This window comes from Orcinus orca, chromosome 20, assembly GCF_937001465.1.
Source record: "Orcinus orca chromosome 20, mOrcOrc1.1, whole genome shotgun sequence".
Classification (NCBI taxonomy): domain Eukaryota; kingdom Metazoa; phylum Chordata; class Mammalia; order Artiodactyla; family Delphinidae; genus Orcinus; species Orcinus orca.
This window is the reverse complement of record NC_064578.1, coordinates 51661334-51683282: the sequence shown is the minus strand read 5'-3', so window position 1 is coordinate 51683282 and position 21949 is coordinate 51661334. Positions and strand designations below refer to the sequence as shown.

Below are 21949 nucleotides of genomic sequence, written 5' to 3'. Positions count from 1 at the left end.
AGAGGTGTAGAGCGAGCCTGCGATGCGGCCTCTGTCAGGTCCCTTTAAGGAACACCTGCATGCTCTTCCAATTCAGAACCCCTGGAGCAGGGTTGCCTGGCTACAGCAGAGGCCAGGGGTCATTGCTTTGTTGGAAGTGGAACGTGGGGAGCCAGGAGGGAGGGGATTAGGGCAGGTCCCAGTGGGAATCCCCCCTCCCTCTAAGCCCTCTTTTTCCCCCCTGCTTACTTCCCAGAGACCCAGAGATTATGTCGCTGGTTCCCAAAGATAGGGTCAGGTATGTTTAGAAATTGGCCAGAGAGGCAAGGAACTGAGGTGTGAATGTGAAAAGCCTCTCCAGGCACGAGAGGAGGAAAGGGAGTCTCCAGGATCCTAGGGAGGTGGGTGCTGGGGGTCTAGAATCACTGGGGATGGGGTGTTTGGGGTCCAGAGTCCTGAGTTCTCATGTCTGGGGGAAGGAGAGAGGTAGGTATTTGGGGAAGAGAGAGCTGGACTCCTGGGCTCCTGATAGTGACGAAAGCTGGAAACAGGCTGCTGGGTCCCTAGCAAGTGTTGGTGCTGGAATTCGGGCTGCCTGGGCCAGGGGAAAATTTAAAGCTTAAGATCAGGTGTTGAAGGGAAGAGTCCATTGGGATGTTGGGTCTGGGTCCTGACTCCTCATTTTGCTTCTCCAGGATGTCTCAGGAGAATGACACATGGAAGAAAGAGTGAGTGGGGGAAATGAGATGGGCAGGGGTGGAGATGGGGGTGCAAGGGGGAGCTCAAAGTCTGATTATGCCCACACCTACTCAGCTCTGGTCTCATAATGATGTTTGCAGGTTCAGCACCATTGGCCTTGCAGGAAGGGCCTGGGGGCTTGGATTTCTGGGTCCTGCCTAAAGGGAGGGAGCTATAAATGAGGACTCCTGGGTCTGAAAGAGGAAGGGATGGGGGGTTTGAGTCCTGGGACAGGAGGGGCCTGGGATCTCTGACTCCTGGATTCTAGACAGGCCAGTGCTGTGAGAAAGAGCTTCAGAACTGGTGGAGCAGGCTCAGGTTCTGCCTCTTCTGTGTCCTCACAAATGTTCAGAACCCTAAGTTGGTCAGGGGGAAGAAGGGGAGGGGCTCTTGGGCAACCAGGGTGCCCTGCTTGCTATCACTGTGAACCTGCACCTCTCTCAGGGCCCTGGGGGATGAGCTTGCCGCCATGAGGCTGCAGAAGCTGGAACAGCAGGTACTGTGCTCGGGAATCCTGCCACCCCCGACTCTTCCATCTTCCATACCTCCCCAGGGGCCCCACCCCCAGGACTTGCTCTGGGACTCCTGGTCCTCGTTGGTTCTCTCGGAGCCTCAAGTTTTGCAATTGGGAAATGAGAAAATAGGAATTTGGGATCCTCAAGTAGCAAACCTTAGTGATGAGACTCCAAAATTTCTAAGGAACAAGGGTTCTGGAGAGCAGGACTCCTAGGTCCTGGGGGAGGAGGGGCCTGGGAGCCAGGACTCCTGGATCTAAGGAAGGAGTTGCTGAGGGACTGAAGGCCTGGAACTCTCCCACCGACGCAGGACGCCCCTTGCTCCAGGCCCCCTTTCACCCATGTCTTCTGGTCCGGTTCCAACCCTCCCATTCCCGCCCATACACCCTTTTCCCGCTCGCGCAGCGGCGGTTGTTTGAGATGAAGCAGCGACGGAAGCGCCAAGAGCCCCTCATGGTTCAGGCCAATCCTGACGCTTCCCTGCGGCCCCGGCGACCGCGGCAGCGGGAGGAGCGCTTCTCGGGTGACAGCGGTGAGGAAAGGTTCCCAGGGTCGGGCAGGAGCACAGCCCTGGAGGGAGGGGTCTGTGGGAGTGCGGAGCCTAAAGGGCTTAGACGGGAAGGGCCTGGCGGAGCCCTGGTGCGGGGACTTGTAGAGCACGAGAGCGGGGCCTGACAGAACCCTTGGGGGGAGCCCAGGAGAGCCTGAGTGCAGGGCCTGTGAGGGCCCAGGGGAAGGACCTGTGAGAGTTCGGGGGCGGGGTCAGGGAGAGCGCGGGTGCGGGGTGTGGTGCAACTAGAGGTGGGGCCCGAAAGAGTCCTGTGATTGGGCTTGTTAGAGCTCCGGGGCGGAGCCTGGGGCAGCTGGGGACCGCCCAGAAAGTGCTGGGGCGGGGCCTGGAAAAGCTCCGGGTTGCAGTTAGGCAGAAGAAACCTCACTGCTGAAGTAGGCGAAGCCCGAGGGCTGGGACTGGGTTATTTAGAGCCGAGGTACTGGAGAGCCCGCGTGAGATTGTTTACACGCGGAATCGAGACAATTTAGCGGTAGGGCTGTGCTTGTTTGAGTCTTGGGATGGAGTTAGGGTCCTGAGTGGGTCTTGGGGGTTTGGGTAGTCAGTTAATCAGGGAAGATATCTCGGAGACCAGTGAGGAGGCGGATCTTCTCAGATGACCGGAATTTGTACATCGTGTTAATGGGCCTCGCCGTACCTTCTCCCAGGCCCCGGGAACCCTTTCCTTCAGGAGAACGTGCCAGAGACACATCTGCGCCCTGGTGCCCGCAGTGTCCTGAGCACCGTGAGCTGCGGTGGAGATGGCAGTGGCGACCGTGGACCCCTGGTATCGCCGACAGAAACAGGTAATCTCAAATCCCTGGGCCGCCTATACACTGGAACTCCACTCCCACTAGAACCCAGGAGTCTGGAACCTCAGTCCTTGCTCTCCAAAGGACCCCCAGGGGCCCCGTTTCCTTCACACCAAGGAGTCCAGGTCCTGAACCTTCTCCTTCTCCAACACGCAAGAATCTGAATCTCCAGCCCTCTCCTCCCCCAGTATTCAGAAATCCCAGTCTCCAGACCCGCCCCCCCATCCTGATTACCAGGCAGTTCCGATCTCGAGTTGGAGGAAGTCTCCGTGGAGGATATTCCTGCCTCACCACCTCCTTATGAAGAGCCTCCGGGGACTCGGCGCAGGGGTTGGCCAGCCCGCCAACGACCTGGTAATTTCTGGGACATTGGGTGAAATCTGGTCCCCTGGTCCATGTGGCAAATCCTCCCCCTTTTTGGTAACAGCTTTGTCGAGATATATTTCACATACTATACAATTCACTCATTTAAAGTTTACAATTCCATGGTTTTCAGTATATTTACCAAGATGTGCAACAATTACCACAATGAATTCTAGAACATTATCATCACCCACAAAAGAAAGCCCTATACCTTTTATCAGTCAACCCCCCCCCACAATTTCTCCCAGACCTAAGTAACCACTAATCTAATTTCTGTCTCTTTAGATTTGCTATTTTGGATATTTCTATATTCATATGTAGAATAATACAGTATATAATCGTTTGTGATTGACTTCTTTTGCTTAGCATGCTTTCAATGTTCATCTATGTTGTAGCATTATCAGTATTTCATTCCTTTTTATTTCTTAATATTCCACTGTGGTGACATTTCCTTTTATTCTCATGACATGATCAACGATTTCAATAACAGGACTCTGGGTTACCACTCCAAACTTCGCTCCCTCCTCCCGGATGCTCTCTGTGGGACATGGGAAAGAGAGGACTCTAACTACTCCCTGTCCTTAGATCCAGAGAGCAGTCAAAGACAGTAGGGTTCGGAAACCCAGGGGTTCTGGCCTTCTCCAGCTAGCACTGATGACCTTGTCCCGAGCTCCTGGGACCCAGGTGTCCTGAGCTCAGTCTTCTTCGGGCTTCTTCCACCCTTTAGGGCGCAGTGCTGAGGACGAGAGCGAATCCCAGGATGTTGGAGATGAACACGAGGTGCCCAGTCCGAGACCAAACCCTGGAATGGTTGGTGACGGGGGCCATGTAGACTTAGCCTCCAACAAGGTGGGAGGTGGCACAGGCAATAAGGACATAGGAGGAGGAGGGCTAGTTTCGGACTCTAGTGGGGACGGGACTCTAAAATTCTGCAGCCCAGTCAAGGGCCCTTTTTACTGGTGAGTGGAACCTGTTATGTTTGGGCTAGCAGAGGCGCACCATTTATTGAGTCAATCTAGAGGATTTGAATTGATGTGAGTATATACATTAAAACCCAGCCCCTCGAAAGGCAGCGAGCTTTGGAAAGGGTGAGAAAGGGCCAACTGGCACTCACTTTGCTACTGATGAAAGTGAGATAGTTTCAGTTGAGTAGACCCAATGAACATTGGTATTAGAGGAATGGGCAATGCTTTCAAAGGCATTCTCCAATCGGTAGGTGGAATGGGTGTGGCTGCAGAGGGAGGCTAATGGTGCTGGCCAATCAACACTTGAAGAGGGCTTGGTGGGGTGGGCCCCTTGAATGTACTGGCCAATCAGAAAGTGGCTTAGATGCTTGACCAATAGACAGAAAACTCGGTCGAAAGAGGGCGTAACCCTGAGTTGGAATGGCCAATCGCTAGTTGGCAAGGCTTTGGGGGGGGGGAGGGCGGGTCTCGGCTGTCCCTCAACTTGAATTTGGCACGTGGGCTAGGGCGAAGACCTGCAAGAGAAGAAAGAGGAGTCGGAGTCTACAGTGAGGAACTCCCCATGGGCGACCGACGAAGAGGTGTCCGAGGCCCCGGAAGGCGCGGGCGGCGCGGGCAACAGCGATGTGGGGAGCTCGCTCCGCTGGCCTCCCCGCGCCCCAGGCCCTCGGCTGGGCGAGGACATGGAAGCGTATGTGCTGCGGCCAGCGCTGCGTGGTCGCACGGTGCAGTGTCACATCAGCCGCGACAAGCGCGGGGTAGACAAGGGCATGTTCCCTTTCTACTATCTCTACCTGGAGGCGGCCGACGGCCGAAAGGTGCGGTCTGGTAGCCTCGGAAGCAAGTCCCACCTCCCAAGGGCAAGTCCCGCCCCTTTCTGAGCGAGGTTAAGACTTAGGCGAATCCAGGCCTTGCTCGTCATTGAACTAGGACTAGTCAGCTCCAGCGCCAAGTCCTGCCCTTCACAGCACTAGGATTCTTTCCTCTCAGAGCCCGATAGGCCCTCCCCATCCCATAATCCAGCCCTGTCCACTCTCGAGTTGGGCCCGCCTTTCTCAAGGCTAGGCCGCGCCCTGTCGGAAGGTCCCAAGCCCCACCCCTTACAGACCCTCGTGAGGTACTGGCCTAATCTTTTTCGATCCAAGTCTGGTCCCTCAGTGAGCCTTCTGTGTTATCAGGCCCCACCCAATCCTGGGACAGGCCCCGCCTCTCAGGAGCCAAGCCCCTTGCTTCGTGGATTTTCCACCCAAAGCCAAACGACTCCCCTCTCAGTCTGGCCATTCCTGTCTCAAGTGTGGCCGCTTCTCCTCAATTACTCATTCTCTCCCAGAAAGAGGCTTTTCCCCTACTCAGTGCCAGACCTGGTTTTTCCCCGATGAAATACGTACTGAAGTCCTGCTGCGATGTTCCAAGTGAGGCTCTTCCCTATTCTCCAAAGCCAGGCCCTGCCTGCCAGTCAGGCTCGCCCCTCCCTGGGCTCAGTCCCAACCCTGAACCCAATGGACGAAGGAATAAGGGGCAGATATTAAGATGTGAAATGGGGCTTCCCTGGTGGCGCAGTGGTTGAGAGTCCGCCTGCCGATGCAGGGGACACGGGTTCGTGCCCCGGTCCGGGAAGATCCCGCGTGCCGCGGAGCGGCTGGGCCCGTGAGCCATGGCCGCTGAGCCTGCGCGTCCGGAGCCTGTGCTCCGCAACGGGAGAAGCCACAACCGTGAGAAGCCCGCGTATCGCAAAAAAAAAAAAAAAAAAAAAAAAAAAAGTGAAATGAAGCTCCCCATTCAGGACCCAGCTGATGACTTCCTTCAGTGAGAACCGCATCTCCCAGCAAGCCTTGGGACGCTTATTGCTCCATTACCCTTTCCTCTGTCTTGGGGACCTGGTGTTTCCTTGTCTTTGGACCCCTCGCCCTAGCCAAATACCAGAAATCGATTCTAATGGGCTGTTTCTCACATCCACAGCACTTCCTTCTGGCTGGGCGCAAGAGAAAAAGGAGCAAAACCTCTAATTACCTCGTCTCCCTGGACCCCACAGACCTATCTCGGGATGGGGAAAATTTTGTGGGCAAAGTCAGGTGGGCAGAGTCCTGATGTGTGTGATAAACAGGTGGCAGAGGGCCGGGGGTTGGGGGGGGGGAAGGGGACAATTGAACTACATTTCCCAGCGGGCTGTAGAGTACAAGTTCCACCTGCCCTACAATTTTTTCTCTTGGGGATTGATGGGTTTTGTAGTTCTTCAAGTTGCAACCCCAGGGTGGTTGGGAATAGAACTGAAGCCTTTGGAGCAGAGGCTGTTATTTAAGACATTTGACTTCTTGAGAGACACGGGGCTGGCATTCCTAAATTCCTGTGGGAGAAGAGGGCTGGGATATGTGAGTTCTTTTGTCTTGGAAGGGCGTTCCTAAAGGGCCAAGGCAGGAGGCTAAAATCATGGCTCACCAAAGAAAGAAAGGGGGCTGGGACTAGATACATGGAACATGGGACATGAATCTTTTGTAGAGGATTGATCGGAAGAGTTCATGAGATGACATGGGAAAGCAGTTAATGTAAAATAGGAATAATTATTATGTTTATCTGACCACTTCCCTCCTGGAGCAGATCTAATGTCTTGGGCACCAAATTCACCATCTTCGACAATGGGGTGAATCCAGAAAGGAAGAATTTTGTCCCAGAGACTGCTCGGATCAGGGAGGAGCTGGGGGCTGTGTGTTATGTGAGTGTCTGGGAGACGAGAGAGAGTGGAGCAGGACGGTGGGGAGGGAGAAAGAAGAAGGCCAAATGGAGCATATTACCCTCAGGAGACCAACATCTTGGGATTCCGAGGGCCCCGGAAAATGACTGTGATCATTCCAGGAATCGACGCCCAGAACCAGAGAATCAGTGTCCAGCCACAAAATGTGAGTCCGCCAAGGTTGAGTGTCTCTGGGTCAATGGGGAGGAAGGGCTGGGGGACCGGCCATTGGTCCTAAGGGGAGAGGGAGCCGATGGACTGCATAAGGTCATATATGAAGCCGGGAGGACTGTGTCAGACTTGTTTCTCAGGAAGGAGAGCCTAGGGACTCAAAATTCTGCGTCTGGAGGAAAAAAGCTGGTTGGTAGTTGGTTAACCACGTCCCCACTTTACCCTCTAGGAACAGGAGTCGCTATTGAGTCGCCTCCAACGGGGGGCCAACCAGGGGCTGGTCCTGCTGCAAAATAAAGCCCCATCGTGGAGCGACGAGAGCGGCGCCTACGTGCTCAATTTTCATGGTCGCGTCACTAGGACCTCGATCAAGAACTTCCAGATCGTGCATCCGGATGACCGTGAGTTCCTAGGAACTGGTTTACCTGGGCAAGGGAGCAGGACAAGAACTACTTCTCCCATTAGCACTTGAGCGTTTTTCTAGGCAGGGCCGACTCCACGCTATTGCAAAGCCTATTGGGAAGCGTAGTTTACAAGGCCCTCTGCCATATAAACTGCTCTTTCGGAGGATTCCGCGCATAGTGAGGGCGCCGCACAGCCTCTCGGGAGTCGTAGTTCTCGCGGCTCAGAGGCCCGCGGCAGGGAAATGACACCCGCTCCCCTTAGTTCCTGACTTCCTTCTCAGCGGACTACCTGGTGCTCCAGTTCGGTCGCGTAGCCCCAGACACGTTCACCATGGACTTCCGCTTCCCACTTTGTCCGCTCCAAGCCTTCGCCATCTGCTTGTCCAGTTTCGATGGGAAGCTGGCATGTGAGTAGTTCAATGAAATACTCTCATCAGCTTGTGTGCCTGCTCATTTGGAGAAAGGGCCCCAGCGTGCCTTCTTTTGCACCAGTTTACTAATAACCAACACTTATTAGACGCCGCCTGAGTGCCCCGTCCTGTGCTCTAGGCAGTGGGCTGTTCGGCAGCACTTGCTCTCCTGAAACCACAGTCCGATCATGGGGGATGGGTCTTAAACAACAAAAAAAATCAAAATGCTCGTCTGCTATGAATGAGGAAGGCACACAAGTTGCCTGGGTCAGAGCAAGATATCTCTTAAAAAAAAAAAAAATTTCATCTACATTTGAAGAATCACAAGGAACTAGCTGAGCCAGAGGGGTCAGGGACGGGAACAGACAGTAGCCACAGCTCATACAGAGGTCTTAAGGTGGAAGGGGGCTTGGTCGGTTTGGGAATGAAAGGATAGTGTAGCAGGAGCCTGGGGAACCAATGGGGAGGGACAAGGTGTGAGGCTGGATAGGGTGCAGGATGTTTGGGCCATTCTTTTTTTTTTTTTAATTAACTAATTAATTTTATTTATTTATTAATTTTATTTTTTATTTTTGGCTGTATTGGGTCTTCATTGCTGTGCGCCGGCTTTCTCTAGTTGTGGCGAGCAGGGGCTACTCTTCGTTGTGGTGCGTGGGCTTCTCATCCCGGTGGCTTCTCTTGTTGTGGAGCATGGGCTCTAGCCACATGGGCTTCAGTAGTTGCGGCACGCAGGCTCAGTAGTTGTGGCACGCAGGCTCAGTAGTTGTGGCATGTAGGCTCTAGAGCACAGGCTCGGTAGTTGTGGTGCACGGGCTTAGTTGCTCCATGGCATGTGGGATCTTCCCAGACCAGGGCTCGAACCCGAACCCATGTGCCCTGCATTGGCAGGCGGATTCTTAACCACTGAGTCACCAGGGAAGCCCCCCACCCCCCACCCCCGGCCACTTTTGTTTGAACTGCTGTGAAGAGTTCTAAGCTGGTGAGGTAAAGTAGGATGGGTAATTGGAAGACATCCATGAGAGTGAGAATAAATACTAGCCAACACTTATGTTATTTGACAAACATTGTTTTAATTATGACTTCCTTTGGGGCCTTACAAACTCATAAGGTATGTGCAATTGTTAGCCGCATTTTACAGATAAGGAAACTGAGTCTATGGACACATGATTTATAAATGTGAAATCAGGCCCACTCATAAATGTGAAAGCCTTGAGGAACTCACCACATCTGCCAGTAGGAGGATGAGTCTTTGTATTCCAAGGACACACAGAAAACTGGAGCTTAACCCTTTTTTGGTGAGTCCAGTTCCCAGCTGCCTTGGGGAGATAACTGTCCGGGGTTTAATCAAATATAGGTGGAAGCCAAAGAAAAACGACAAAACCCACCAGTCCTTAGTTCAAAAGAAGCCTCGGAATGGGAAGAGGGATGATGGGAAATGTAATTTATCCTCTATTGAGAGGCTCGCCTTTATGCTGTTCTCTCGCAACTGTTTTGGGGACCCAGGAGTAGTGGATGGTGTCAGTTCAGACACACACGGAGACGCTGCTCACTATGAAAAGCTTTATTCCTTATATAAATCAACACTTAAAAATAAATAGTTAATAACACAAAAACTACTTCATCTTAGCCACGCCTCCCACTGAGGTCCAGGCAAGGAGACACACAGGGAGGAGATGGAGGCCAGAATGTGGCTCAAAGGTGTGGTCTGCATGGGGACATGGGTAAGGTCGGGGTAGGGGCAGGTATGGTGGCCAGAGAAGTGGGAGGGTTCCCGAGGCGTGCCCAGGCCCTGGCCCGGGCGGCAGGGGTGAGGTAGGGACCCAGCTCCTCTTGGGCTTGGGCGATGCGTCGGGCAAAGCGGCTGCGATCCCGGGCGAACTGCTCCCAGGGGCCTCTGCGGGCGGCCTGGGCGGGTCCCGCCCAGACAGCCAGGAGATGGACGGAGACCTTCTCAGAGAAGCGCACCTGGAGATGGACCGTCACAGACATGGGGAGACACAGAGATACAGACACAATATACAAACGGCCACAGGTTGCGGGGTGTGGGGAGAGGCAGGGAGACAGAGAGAGAGAACCAAACAAAAATTAGCTGCACAACAGCGCTTGTTATCTGGCTAGTCATTCACCCACCAGCGGATCCTCCATCTGACTCACTGAAGATGGAGGTAGTTCCCTGGGGTTGACATCAGCACAGCTGCTCCTTCATCCCACAAGGGCCCAGCCTCTTGCAAAGGATTGCATTACAGTGAACACAGCCGTCCCAACGGAGCTCACATGCAACCCTCTGCAACACGGGGGACCCAGGAATCGGGGCCTCCAGCCCTTTGGCCCCCAGGCCCAGGAATTCCAGCTCCCAGCCCTCTCCTCGCTAACCTCAAGAATCTGAGCCCTCAGCACCCACCTTTCTGGTCTTCAGGGGAGGCTCAGGGTCCCGATGCCTGGTGGGGGTTTCTGCAGACTTGAGGCGCATTTGCAGACGGAGGGGCAGCCGAGGAGGAGCCCAAGGAGGTGGGGCCTTCTCTCCAGGTAAATAGATGGCCACTCGGAAGGGGCAGGGCTCAGCTTCTCCCCACTCTGTGGCAGCTTCCCCTCCCTCTGTTTCCTCTCCAGGCTGATATATCCGGTGCCTGAAGAGGGCACTCTGGGTCTGAAGGGAGGGACTTGGTTCCAAGTCAGCTGCTTCTGATTCATCATCTTCATCCTCATTCTCACCCTCACACTCAGTTTCCTCCTCTGTGTCCTCTCCTGGTCGGTACACCCAGGCCCTCAGGAAGGCACTTGTGTGTGGGATGGAAGAGGAAGCCTCAGCTTCTCCTGAATCACTGTCCTCCTCCTCCTCTTCCTCCTCTGTGATCTCACTGGATTGGTGCTGCCAGGTCCTGAGCAGGGGGCTCTGGGCTGGAACTGGGGAGTGTGGCTCTGGGTCAGCTTCTCCTTTCTCAGCTTTTATGGGCTTCTCCTCCTCAGGCTCCTCTCCTGAACAACACTCCCAGGCCCTGAGGTGGGAGCCTGCAGATGGGGGGCAAATGGAGGTCTTCGTGGCTGCTTTATTCTCTGTTCTTTCTTCCTCTGTGGCTCCATCTACGGGGCAGCACAGCCAAGCTCTGGGCTTGGATCCCAGAGCTAAGGGAGAGGCAGATGTTCTAGGAGCTTCTTCATCCTCCTCCTCTTCCTCCACCCCTGGACAACATTCCCAGGGTGATGGAGGAAAAGAGAACGTGATCACTTCTTTATCTTCAGTAACCCCTTCTTCCTTAGATTCCTCCTCCCCAGGAAGGTCTTGCAGGGATGTTACCAGAAGGCTGGGGCACAGGGGAGCAGGCTGGCCATCCATAAATTCACTTCCCTGCTCTCTAGGGATACTGGTTGCTTCTTCCCTGCCATACTCTTCGTCATCATTATCTGAAAGTCCCCAGGCTTCAAGAAGAGAACACTTGGTTTCCAGGTCAGGGCAGGCCCCCCGGGATGCTTCTCCATCCTTCTCAGCTGCTCCACTGTCTCCAGTCTCCTCTTGAGGGTGCCTGCCCTTGGGGGCATGGTGAGTGGCCAGAGAAGCCTTAGCTTCTCCCTCCGGGACAGCTTCTCCCTGATCTGTTCCGGTTACTGCTTCCACCAACCAGGGCTCTGGAGATCTTGGGCCTCTCAGGTGGCTCCAGGCCCAGCTGAGAAGGCCCACCAGCGGGGACACGAGGTAGAAGGGGTGGGTATCCCTCCAGGGGGCAGGCTGATGGGGCACTTGGCCTGGGGCCATCTGTCTGGACTGGGAAAAAGGGAGAAAAAAAAGGAATCAAGTGGGGCTTCCCTGGTGGCGCAGTGGTTGAGAGTCCTCCTGCCGATGCAGGGGACACGGGTTCGTGCCCCGGTCCTAGAAGATCCCACATGCTGCGGAGCGGCTGGGCCCGTGAGCCATGGCCGCTGAGCCTGCGCTCCGCAACGGGAGAGGCCACAACAGTGAGAGGCCCGCGTACCGCAAAAAAAAAAAAAAAAAAAAAAAGGAATCAAGTTTAGAAGCCATTTAGGGGATAGTATCAGAGGATGACCCTGAGTCATAGCAACGGAAACAGTAACACAAATAGCAACAGGAGAGTCCCTGCCCCACATTCCTTTCTGATCCCAGCCACTCCCATCTCTGTCCCTTGTTTCGCCACCTCTTCTCTCAATACCCAAGAGTCTGGGTCTCAACAAGCCCCTAGCCCCATCTGCTCTCACCCATTAAGTCCTAGTCCCAAGAAGAGAGAACACGGGTCCTCTACTTGCTTCTCTTGGGGACAAAGTCCTGGTCCCTGCTTCTCGCCCCCTCCTGAGGATTGACAAATCAGACCCCCATCACCCTCCTCCCTCGGAGACTCAAAAATTCCGATCCCCAGATGGTTCCTTCATTGGGGACCCAAGAGCCTGGCTCCCAGAACCCTCCTCCGTCTGGCTCAGGACTCCAAGTTCCCAATTCCTTCTGCTTCCGAAGTCTGAGCCCTAGGGTCCCTCCCACCCCTCCATACACAAGAGTTCAGGTTCCCAGGCCCTCCTTAGGACCCAGGAATCCGGGCCCCGAACCCTCCTATTTCGGAACCCTGAAGTCCGAGCTCCCTCCTCATGACTGACCAGCAGTCTGACCCCAGCCCCCAAACCCCTGGGGACCTAGGTGTTCCGACCCCCCAACTCACCGGCTCGGGACCGTGCGTCACCCTGGGGGTAGGAGCGCCGGCTGGGGCTGCCACAAGCGATCACAGGTTCGGACGGCTCGGGAGGCCAGCGCGTTCATCTCGCCCTCCGGCGTTGGGCTCAGGGACTCAAGTTGTCACCGGCTGCTGCAAGTGCTGTCGCGACAAACGGGCGCGGGATCGTGCCGGGAGACGCAAAAAGACAAACAAGTGGGAAACTAAGCGGGTTTGTGCTGACGCTACCCGCAGGGCTTTTATAGGCCAACGCTGCCGGACGTGCTAACGCCAAGAGGGGAGGCGGGGTTTCGAAACGTAAACGTGAGGATCTGAACGGAAAACAAGGTTGGACTTCTCGCGGAGATTCCGGGCTTTGTGACGTCACGGCGGCGGCGGCGTTTCCAAGCGTGGCCACGCCCCGAGCAAGAGAGCTATCACTCAAACGCGTGAACTGCTTAAGCAGTGAGGGAGCTCGCGTAACCCCTGTTGCAGACAGATGCCTCCCCCCTTATTTAAGCAGCAGGCCCCAGTCTAGAGTCTCCCACTTTCCCATCCGGTCGGCTTCCTACCCGGTGTGGGAGAGTATTATTGTTTCCATTTCACAGATGGGGAAACTGAGGCTTGGGAATGAAATCACTTGCTCAAGGTGGTCACAGCAGAGTCTAGATTCATTGAAAAAAGACAGAATGTGTAAGCCCCCTGAAGGCGGGCACCTTGCATTGCTCACTGCCTGGCACATAGTAGGTGCTCAACAAATATGTGGTGAGGGGATACGAAACCAGAAACTCGGACCCCTTCCCTGTCTCAGGCACAAGGTTCCACTCTTAGGTTTCACCTGCTTCAAATTTGTACAAAACCTCTGCTTACACAAACTGAAATTCTGGCTGGGGAGCACCAACGGAACCTCATGGGAGAGTGGGGTCTTCTGCCACAAATTCCAGGCCCAGGGACACAATCCCAGTCCCGCCGCACCACCCACCCCTGACCTGGTCCGTAATGTTTTCCCTCAAAATACACCCAGAACCCATGTCTCCCTCCTGAGGGGGTCAACCTCAGTCTAGAAGAGAATTTTCATCTGAATCTGAGGTGGAGATTGACACTGGCCATTTGACCATTCTCTCGCCAGCGCCCAGGGATCGGGGGCCACTCCCTCCTCACTGGAGGTCCATCCACTTAAAGCCACACTTCCAGACCCCCAGCTCTATTCACAGCTCCGGAGTCCTGACTCCTAGCTCACACCTTCCCAGGTACCCTGGAGTCTCAGCCCCGACCCCTTCCAAGATCCTAGCCATCTCCTTTCGGGGGAGGGGCGTGGTGCCCATGACTTAGGCCCCTGACTACCACCAGCCCACTGAGGCCCTGGAGTCCAGGCCCAGCTCCTACTCTCCAAACATTTAGGAATCCCAGCTTCAGCCTCTATGGGACCCTGGCTCCCCAGGCTCCAGCCCAACAGGGACCTAGGAATCGGGGAGGGGTGTGTGTGTGGCCCTTCAGCATGGGGTCAGCTGAGCCAGAGGTCAGGCTGTGGTGGGGAGGCCAAGAGGGGCGGGGTCAGCCGGGATTGGGAGGGGAGGCAGCCGCGTGGGCGGCTGGCAGACGGAGGGAAGGACCCGCAGAGAGGAAAGAGAAACTGGGAGAGCGGGGAAGAGAGAAAGTCAGAAGGGAAATCTGAGCGAGGAGGAAACAGTAGACGTGGAGGGCCACGGAGAAAGAGAAAGAGATTGAGTGTACGGGAGAGAGAGAGACAAGGGGGAACAGAGAGGGAGAGAGCGAGAGCGAGAGCGAGAGAGCGAGAGCGAGAGACAGAGAGAGCGAGAGAAAGAGAGAGAGAGAGCGAGAGAGAGAGAACGGGATGGAGACTTAAAGAAGAGACTCCATGAGTCCCAGAAAAAGATTTGGACAGAACCAGAAAGATTGGGAGAGAAAGTGATATGGGGGTGGGGATGCTGCCGAGGAGGGAATGAGTAAGAGAGAGATTGGAAGAGACAGAGATTAGAGAGTGAGAGAGACAGAAGGTGAGACTGGAGAGAGAGACAGTATAAGAGGAAGGTAGAGCGTGAGAGGAAGACTCACTATCAGAGACAAAGAGACAAAAGGGTGTGAATGAGCAGGTGAGAACTGAGGGCTATGAGAGTCATCCCCTAAGGGGCAGAGGAGGAGGGGGACTGTGCCTGGGTGTCCCAGGTTCCACGCTGCCCTCTTGGGCTCTCTGTCCTTGGGACCCCAGAGCTGGTAAGTTTCCTGGCTTGGCTGGGCGGGAGGAGCTGCCTGGGTGCACATTCCTGGTGCCCGGGTCTCAGTGGGGATGTTCTGGGGGTGCACGTGGGAGGGCAGGAGACAGGTAGCTGGGGGGCGGCTGGAAAGAGACAGGGAATGGGGGGTCTTGAGCACAGAGAGGGTCAAATTCCTGGCCAGCGTGCAGGGGGGGCAAGAATAAAGGGGCTCCTATTCTCTGTCTCTGGCTGCAGACAGCTGCCCCCTCCCTGCAGCTGCCAGTGCCGCCCACCTCTCTTGGCGTCACTCTTGGTATGCAGTCCCGGGCCAGGGCCTCCCCCAGTCCCCCCAGGCCCCAAACAACAGGCTCTTTCTCCTCAGCCTCCTCCGACCTGCAAGCCCCTGACCCTGTCTGTGTCCCCAGCCGGGTCATCTGCAGAGAGGCACACACAGCCCCTTTTTTTTCCTCTCCCCAAGCCCTTGATGGAGGAAGGCAGACCTCGGAGCAGCCTCAGCCTGGCCAGCAGCGCCTCTACCATCTCCTCGCTTGGCAGCCTGAGCACCAAGGTTCGAGCTTCTTGGTGGGGCTGGGGAGGAGGGGGGTGCTCTGGGCTGCCCTATCCTCCTGTTTCCGAACCCTGGTTTCGGTGCCACCCGAGGGACTCTGATTGTCAAAAGCAAGGATCTTTAGCAACGGGGTGTGCCGAACCTAGCAAGGTCCCAAATTTCCCACCCGCCACAACTAGGAATTCAGAGGCACTCCCAGCTGTCCCCACCCCTTGTATTTTCCTAATTCGAAGCCAGAGTAACAGCCCTGCTTAACTCTGGTTGCTAAGATAAGGCCACTCCCCAGCCGTGACCTCCCCTCTCCCCAGCCAGGAACTCAGTGGCTACTCTTATTAGGACTGAGAAATCTGTGTCCTGTCTCTAGCCATCCCATCTACCCAGTTCTGAAATCTGATAAAGGAAAGACCCTACTCCAACAATAAATATGCCCCATGTGGCCTGAGATTCTTGCATCCCAATTCATCACCCCAGCCCAAAGTTCAGTCATGACATTCATTTTCTTGTCCTCCAGACATTCCCCTCACTCATTTCTAGCTTCCCAAGTTCAGATTCTGTAGATTTGAACCTGACCTGGATCAGCATCGTCACCAAGGAGGGGCATCCTGTGGGAATCTGGCCATGGGTGCCTGGGATATCTGTGTGCACAGGAGAGGGAGGCCCATCTACTGGGATGAAGGGATTTGGAGCTCCCACCGCCACCCTGGACATGATCGCTAAGGAATGTCATTCCTTGGCACTGAGGTATCCTTTGATTCCAGCTGACCCATCACTAGGGACTCAGCACAGAGGTCCTTCCTGACCATGGGGACCTCCCAGGCAGTATTGCCATCTTGGGTCCCAAAGGCTCTACTACATCTCGGGCTCTGGTGGCCAAGAGCATCCTCTCCTTGGCAGTGGACCCTCGATTCCCAAATTCCCTCCGCAGTGGCCAGTAGCCTCTTCCTTGCCTCCAGACACCTCCCGCCACGCATGAAAAGTGTCTGTCAACTCTGCACTATGCACATGCAATTCTCATCCCCAAACTCAGATCCCTCTTTATTTATTTTTTAATCTCAGTTCCCCGACCAGGGATTGAACCCGGACCACGGCAGTGAAAGCGCCGAATCCTAACCACTAGGCCACCAGGGAACTCCCTCAGCTCTCTCCTTGACCCAGTTTCTAAAGGCAGCTGAGGAGGGCCTTGGGTTGCCTGAGTCCCACTGCACCGCCTCCCCAAGTCCATCCCAAGGCCATGTTCACTTCTGTCCTCCTTATCTCTTCAGAAGTCCACCCGGGCGGTAAGCAAGGTGCATGCCTTCGGGAAGAGGGGCAATGCGCTCAGAAGGGACCCTAACCTCCCCGTGCACATCCGAGGCTGGCTTCATAAGCAGGTAGAGTGAGCAGAAGAAGGGAAAGGACACTCCAAGTGATGTTAGAGGCTGTGCCCCTGGCTGTCCACTGTTCCTCTCCTTCCAAGTCTTCTCCAAATATATATATATTTTTGATCACTGTTTCCTCCCTTATTCTGTCGTTTCTTTCATTCATTCATTCATTCAATGACCACTTTTTTTTTCATAAATTTATTTATGCTTTATTTTATTTTTGGCTGCATTGGGTCTTCGTTGCTGCGCGCAGGCTTTCTCTAGTTGCGGCGAACGGGGGCTACTCTTCGTTGCGGTGCGCGGGCTTCTCACTGCGGTGGCTCCTCTTGTTGCGGAGCACGGGCTCTAGGCACGCGGGCTTCAGTAGTCGTGGTGCGCGGGCTCAGTAGTTGTGGCGCGCGGGCTTAGTTGCTCTGCGGCATGTGGGATCTTCCCGGACCAGGACTCGAACCGGTGTCCCCTGCATTGGCAGGCAGATTCTTAACCACTGCACCACCAGGGAAGTCCAACGACCACTTCTTGAACATTTACAATGTGCCAAGCCCTGGGTCACATACCATGCAAATAAGACAAATAAGTATCTGTCTACATTCAAGATGGGGGTGGGACAGGGATGGATAATAAATTAGTATAAAACAAGTGGACTAAATGATTTTGGATGGTGGGAAATGAAGCACTGTGAAGAAATAACGCAGGAGAATGTGCTGGAAAGTGGCTGAGGGATGAGAGCTACTTTTGACTGTTGGTCGGGGAAGGCGTCTCTGAGGAGATGACATTTGAGCTGAGAATTATATGTCAAGAAGGAGCCCATTGTGTTAAGATCTGGGGGGCAGAGGGAATCTGAAAGCAAAGGGCCCTGCAGCAGGCCAAAGTTTGGTGTTTGGAGCAAGCCAAGGTGAGAGAGAGGAGGGGCGGCAGGGCGACGGGGCGAGCTTCTCTAAGTGTGGTCCCAGACCAGCAGCGCCAGCATCACCCGGGAAATTTCTAGAAATGCAAATTGTCAGCTCCCACCTCAGATCTACTGACTGGAGAACTCTGGGGATGGGACCCAGGAATCTGTGTTTTAACGAGCCCTCCTGGTGATTCTTATGTGCACCCAAGTTTTAGATTCCCTGTAAGCCGGCAAATTAGGGTAAGGAACTTGAGATTTATGCTAAGTGTGACGGGAAGCTCTGTTTTGAGCAGGGGACTCACATGGTCTGATTTATAATTTTAAAAGATCATGATGCTTCTGTGGGAATGGATTGAAGGGGAGAAGAGGGGCACAAGGTTAGAGATGGAGCAGTTCTGTGGCTCAGTTCTGATGGCTCAGCATCACCTTCCTGGCCTCTCTGTGTCTCACACTCCATAGTGATCGGGCCAAGTCTTCCTATATAAAGCCGCTGCCCGTGTGTGGTACAGTATCTGTCCCAATCTTCCTGTAACTTCTCAATCCCCAATTGACACATGAGGAAAAAATGAGGTTTCTAGTGGGGAAATGACTTGCTTAAGGGCACAGTTTGAAAGTGGTGGAGCTAAGAGTCAAACTCAGGTCCACCTGTGTCCAGAATCTATGTCCTCTCAACTGCAACCCACTGGTTTCCAGTTCTCCATCTGAATCTATTGCACCAAACATGTGTCTCTGCCCCTCTCCTTTCTTTGGGTCTTTGGCCCCAAGTGTCACTGTCTCCATCTCCTTTTTTCCCTCCCCCCTCTACTCCCACTCTGTCTCTCCAGGACAGCTCCGGGCTCCGGCTCTGGAAACGCCGCTGGTTCGTCCTCTCTGGCCATTGCCTCTTCTATTACAAGGGTCAGTGCCCCAGCTGGCATGGGGTGGGCGGGCCCCCCTCCCACCCTCCCTTTCCACTAGCCTCTTGGCCTCTAGATCCCTGTGTGACACTTGACCCCAGCCTGTCTTTTGCAGACAGCCGCGAGGAGAGCGTCCTGGGAAGCGTCCTGCTCCCCAGCTACAGTATCAGGCCAGATGGTCCAGGAGCCCCCCGAGGGCGGCGCTTCACCTTCACCGTGAGTCCATCCAAGCCCCATGGGCACTAAGGCACTAGGCGATGGGGGCAGGCATGGAGCATCCATTACTGGAGATAAAGACCAGGTTCCATGGCATCCTTCTTTTTAGAGGACCCGGCGGCCGGGTCCTCCAGCTCTCTCTTCCCGCAGGCGGAGCACGCGGGCATGAGGACCTACGTTCTGGCGGCTGACACGCTAGAAGACCTGAGGGGCTGGCTACGGGCACTGGGGCGGGCCTCCCGCGCGGAGGGGGACGATTGGTGAGTATAAGTACAGGCCACGCCCCTGACACTCTATCTCCAGTCTGGGTCCTGCAAATTATCCGGCTAACCCCTCCCTTTAAGACCCTGCCCTCTTCAATGTCCAATCACTATTCTTTTAGCTATGGAAACTCCGCCCTTCAGGCCCCACGTCCAGGGGACTTCATCTCCAATCAGCAAAGAGTCTATCTCTTGTAAGCTCCGCCCACCGTTTTGTCCATCAGTATTGCTCACTCTCTAACTGGCTCCCGCAGAAGTCTCCACCCCCTGAGGCTGCCCCCTAAAAAATGTCAGATTAAAAAAAAAGGAAGGCTCCAGGCTCTGTCTGCCTGCCCCAATTTTCAGGCTGGACACGCATAGTCTAGGGCATTGGGTCCAGCGACCTGGATGGACCTTGTGGCCCTGCACAAGTCACTTCCAATTCGGGCCTCAGTTTCCCCATCTGCAAAATGGGGAAAACAATTTACAGTACACTACCTCCCCTTTTTTCTTTGTAGGTTCCTGTGTCCTTATCTGTGAAATGGCAATTAGGGCTGTTATAAAGTTCAAAGGAGTGATGTCTTTTTCTGTGTCCACTCGTTAGTGGGCAACCCAGGTCATCTGCACGTCCCCAGACTGGGGAGGGCCCTGGCGGCCCCGGTGGTCCCCCAGAGGTGAGCAGAGGGGAAGAGGGGCGCGGCTCCGAATCACCGGAGGTGGCTCGTCTCTCCAGAGGTCGTGGCCGGCTGCTCACCCCCAGCCCCATGGCTGACCTCCAATCTGGACCCCGAATTCGGAGGACAAGGAGCCCAGAGTGAGTTGGACGAGGGAGTCTGGGACGAGAAGTTTCTATAGGGCTGAGCTTCAGAGGAAATGCTGTGGGCGTGGCCGGGGGGCGTGGCTGGGACTGATTAGGGGAGTGACTTAGTGCTTTCTCACTGATGTGTGTGACTTGCTGGGTTCTTGTGGGGTCAGTGCCTGTTGGGGAGAAGTCTTAAGGAGGGGATACCATAAAGAGGGAAATTATTCAGGATCTGGTTACTAGAGGAGGGTTCTACTCCAGAGGGACAGTGAGACACCCTGAAGGGAGACAGATCTTTGAGGCTGGCTTGATGGGTCGTGGGATGAGGGGGCTCTAGTTGACGCAGTTCGCCTATTCTCTCTTCCCTACAGCCTGTTCACACCCTTCTCTCGCCCTCCCTCCCCTCTGAGCCTCCCGCGGCCCCGTTCTGCTCCTGCACGCAGACCCCCTCCCTCCTCTGGAGACACAGCACCTTCTGCCAGACCCCATACCCCCTTGAGTCGCATCGATGTCCGGCCTCCCCTGGATTGGGCCCCCCAGCGCCAGACACTCTCCAGGCCCCCCACTCCCCGACGAGGACCCTCCTCCGAGGCTGGGGGAGGAAGGGATCCCAGGAGTCCCCAGCACTGGAGTCAGGAGGCCAGAACACCGGTGAGCAGAGGTGATGGGGAGAGGGACTAAACCTCCCATTCTTTCCAGGCTGGTCTCTAGGCCACTGGCCCCTGGGTATCATGGGGATTGTAGTTCAGACATAATCGCAGCTGGGTTCAGATGTGAAAGGGAGAGTGAACTTTAACTCCCATGAGTTCTCAGGGCTCTCCTCAGGCTGGTCTTTGGCCGTTACCCCTTAAGCATTATGGAGATTGTAGTCCAGAATACTCTCCTCTAGGACAATGCTGTGAGCGTCGATTGCATCTGCCTTGTGTCTCCAGTTTATCTTTCTAAGTTGGTCACCTGCTATTTCCTCTGAGCATCATGGGACTGTAGTCCCGAAAATCCGCAGCTAACCACGAATGTGAGCGTGAGCGTAGACTGCAACTTCCATGGGTCCGTGGGACCGTTTTGCCAGGCTTTCCACTCGTTAGCATTCTCTGTGTCCCAATGGCACACAGCTGGAGAGCAGATCGTTGAGGAAGTTCTGGGGGCCCAGTTCTGAACCTCAAAGAGTCTCCTAAGGCACTGCAATTCGGGACACATCCATTCTAATATTTGTTAGTAAGACATGCCGATTTCTAAACCTCTCTATATCAGTATTCCTCCCAGGCCCCCTCTGGTTCCTCCACATATCTCCAGCTCCCTCCAAGGCCTCCTGGGACCCGGGCTTCCATGGTTTTATTGGTAGGTATCCTGGGGCACCTTGAATCTGCCAGAGCCCCCTCCCTTGCTTTCTTTGCTATGGTGAATGTCATCTCCTGGACTAGTGTGCCTAGAGAAAACTGGGTATTTCAAGGTGCCTGGATATATATTAGTTTCCTAGGGCTGCTGAAAACTGGGTGGCATATATATATAGAATATCTCTCCATTCATTCATATAATTTTCTAGGTCTGTCATTTGAGTTTTTCCATAGAGATTTTTGTGCTATTAGTTAAGGTAATTAAGGTAATTCCTAAATTCCTGATAGTTTTTTGTTTTTTTTGGCCACGCTGTGCGGCTTGAGGGATCTTAGTCTCCTGACTAGGGTTTGAACCCAGGTCACTGGCAGTGAGACCACCGAGTCCTAACCACTGGACCACCAGGGAATTCCCTACTGATAGTTTTTATAGTTATTTGAATGGTATATTCTTCTTTTTTAAAAAATATTTTCTAGTTATTGATGGTGTAGAGATATGCTATTAATGTTTGTAACTTCATTTTACACCTGGCATCCTTGCTGAATTCTCTTATTTATTCTAATAATTTTTTTATGCTATTTTTTGGGGGGAGTAGATGAGCACATCATCTATAAATAATGATGGTTTTATCATTCCCCTTCCTATCCTTACACTTTTATTCTTTTTCTTATCTTATAGCATTGGTCAAGATCTCTAATAGTGTGTTAAACTGTAACAGTGGTAGTGAGCATGCTTATTTTATTCTCAGTCATAAAGGAACTCTCTAAGTTTTCTCCATTAATTATTTATTTGCTATAGCTATTTGGTAGCAAAGACCACTTCCTAAAGCCCAAAGTCTGGCAATTGGTCTACTGAGGTTTGCTAAAGCTTGGAACAAAGCTAATAAGGACAGGGGTGTCTGTTAGTAGCAACAGGGCTCAGCTCAGCGCTTAGCTACAATAAGGACCTGTTTGGGCACGTGACCTCCAACCTTTCTCTTTCTCCTCAGCCGGGTCCCCCTCTAGACTCAACCTTCCACCAAAGCTTGGAGACAGATGTAAGTTCTCCTGATCGAACCCTTGCTGAGTTCCCAGAGCTGGGGAGAGAATGTTTAAATTGTGGGGCAGGGGGAAGAGCCAGATCTGGTCCATAAATAGCTCC

At 54.1% G+C, this 21949-nt stretch overlaps 3 protein-coding genes across 10 annotated transcripts in view; 2 read left to right on the top strand and 1 right to left on the bottom strand.

Moving 5' to 3' along the window:
* Positions 1-3: 3 nt before the first annotated feature.
* TULP2 (TUB like protein 2) lies at positions 4-7293 on the top strand. The gene is made up of 12 exons (XM_049703614.1): positions 4-277; positions 675-707; positions 1162-1213; positions 1638-1764; positions 2451-2588; positions 2832-2948; positions 3685-3767; positions 4429-4740; positions 5882-5994; positions 6518-6632; positions 6718-6816; positions 7051-7293. Exons 1-12 carry the CDS (start codon positions 249-251, stop codon positions 7291-7293), a joined length of 1461 nt encoding a protein of 486 aa, XP_049559571.1. The 5' UTR covers positions 4-248.
* A 214-nt stretch (positions 7294-7507) lies between these two features.
* PLEKHA4 (pleckstrin homology domain containing A4) overlaps positions 7508-21949 on the top strand; it is a 30756-nt gene continuing 16314 nt past the window's right edge. The window contains exons 1-10 of one of the 8 annotated variants that reach the window (XM_033430520.2): positions 7513-7632; positions 14982-15071; positions 16334-16441; positions 18149-18221; positions 18336-18436; positions 18587-18696; positions 19280-19489; positions 19849-20128; positions 20729-20815; positions 21798-21845. In XM_033430520.2, coding sequence (XP_033286411.1) covers positions 7618-7632; positions 14982-15071; positions 16334-16441; positions 18149-18221; positions 18336-18436; positions 18587-18696; positions 19280-19489; positions 19849-20128; positions 20729-20815; positions 21798-21845 — 1122 coding nt within the window. In that variant the 5' untranslated portion in view covers positions 7513-7617. Of the gene's footprint in view, positions 7633-12628; positions 14523-14981; positions 15072-16333; positions 16442-18148; positions 18222-18335; positions 18437-18586; positions 18697-19279; positions 19490-19848; positions 20129-20728; positions 20816-21797; positions 21846-21949 lie in introns of those variants that run through there. The other 7 variants (XM_033430524.2, XM_033430521.2, XM_033430528.2 and 4 more) reach the window with 7 other exon arrangements.
* On the bottom strand, positions 9182-12517 carry PPP1R15A (protein phosphatase 1 regulatory subunit 15A). The gene is made up of 3 exons (XM_004271337.4): positions 12297-12517; positions 10037-11395; positions 9182-9600 (listed from the first exon to the last, which is right to left on the bottom strand). The coding sequence occupies exons 2-3, from the start codon at positions 11384-11386 to the stop codon at positions 9328-9330; spliced, it is 1623 nt and encodes a 540-aa protein (XP_004271385.2). The 5' UTR covers positions 11387-11395; positions 12297-12517; the 3' UTR covers positions 9182-9327.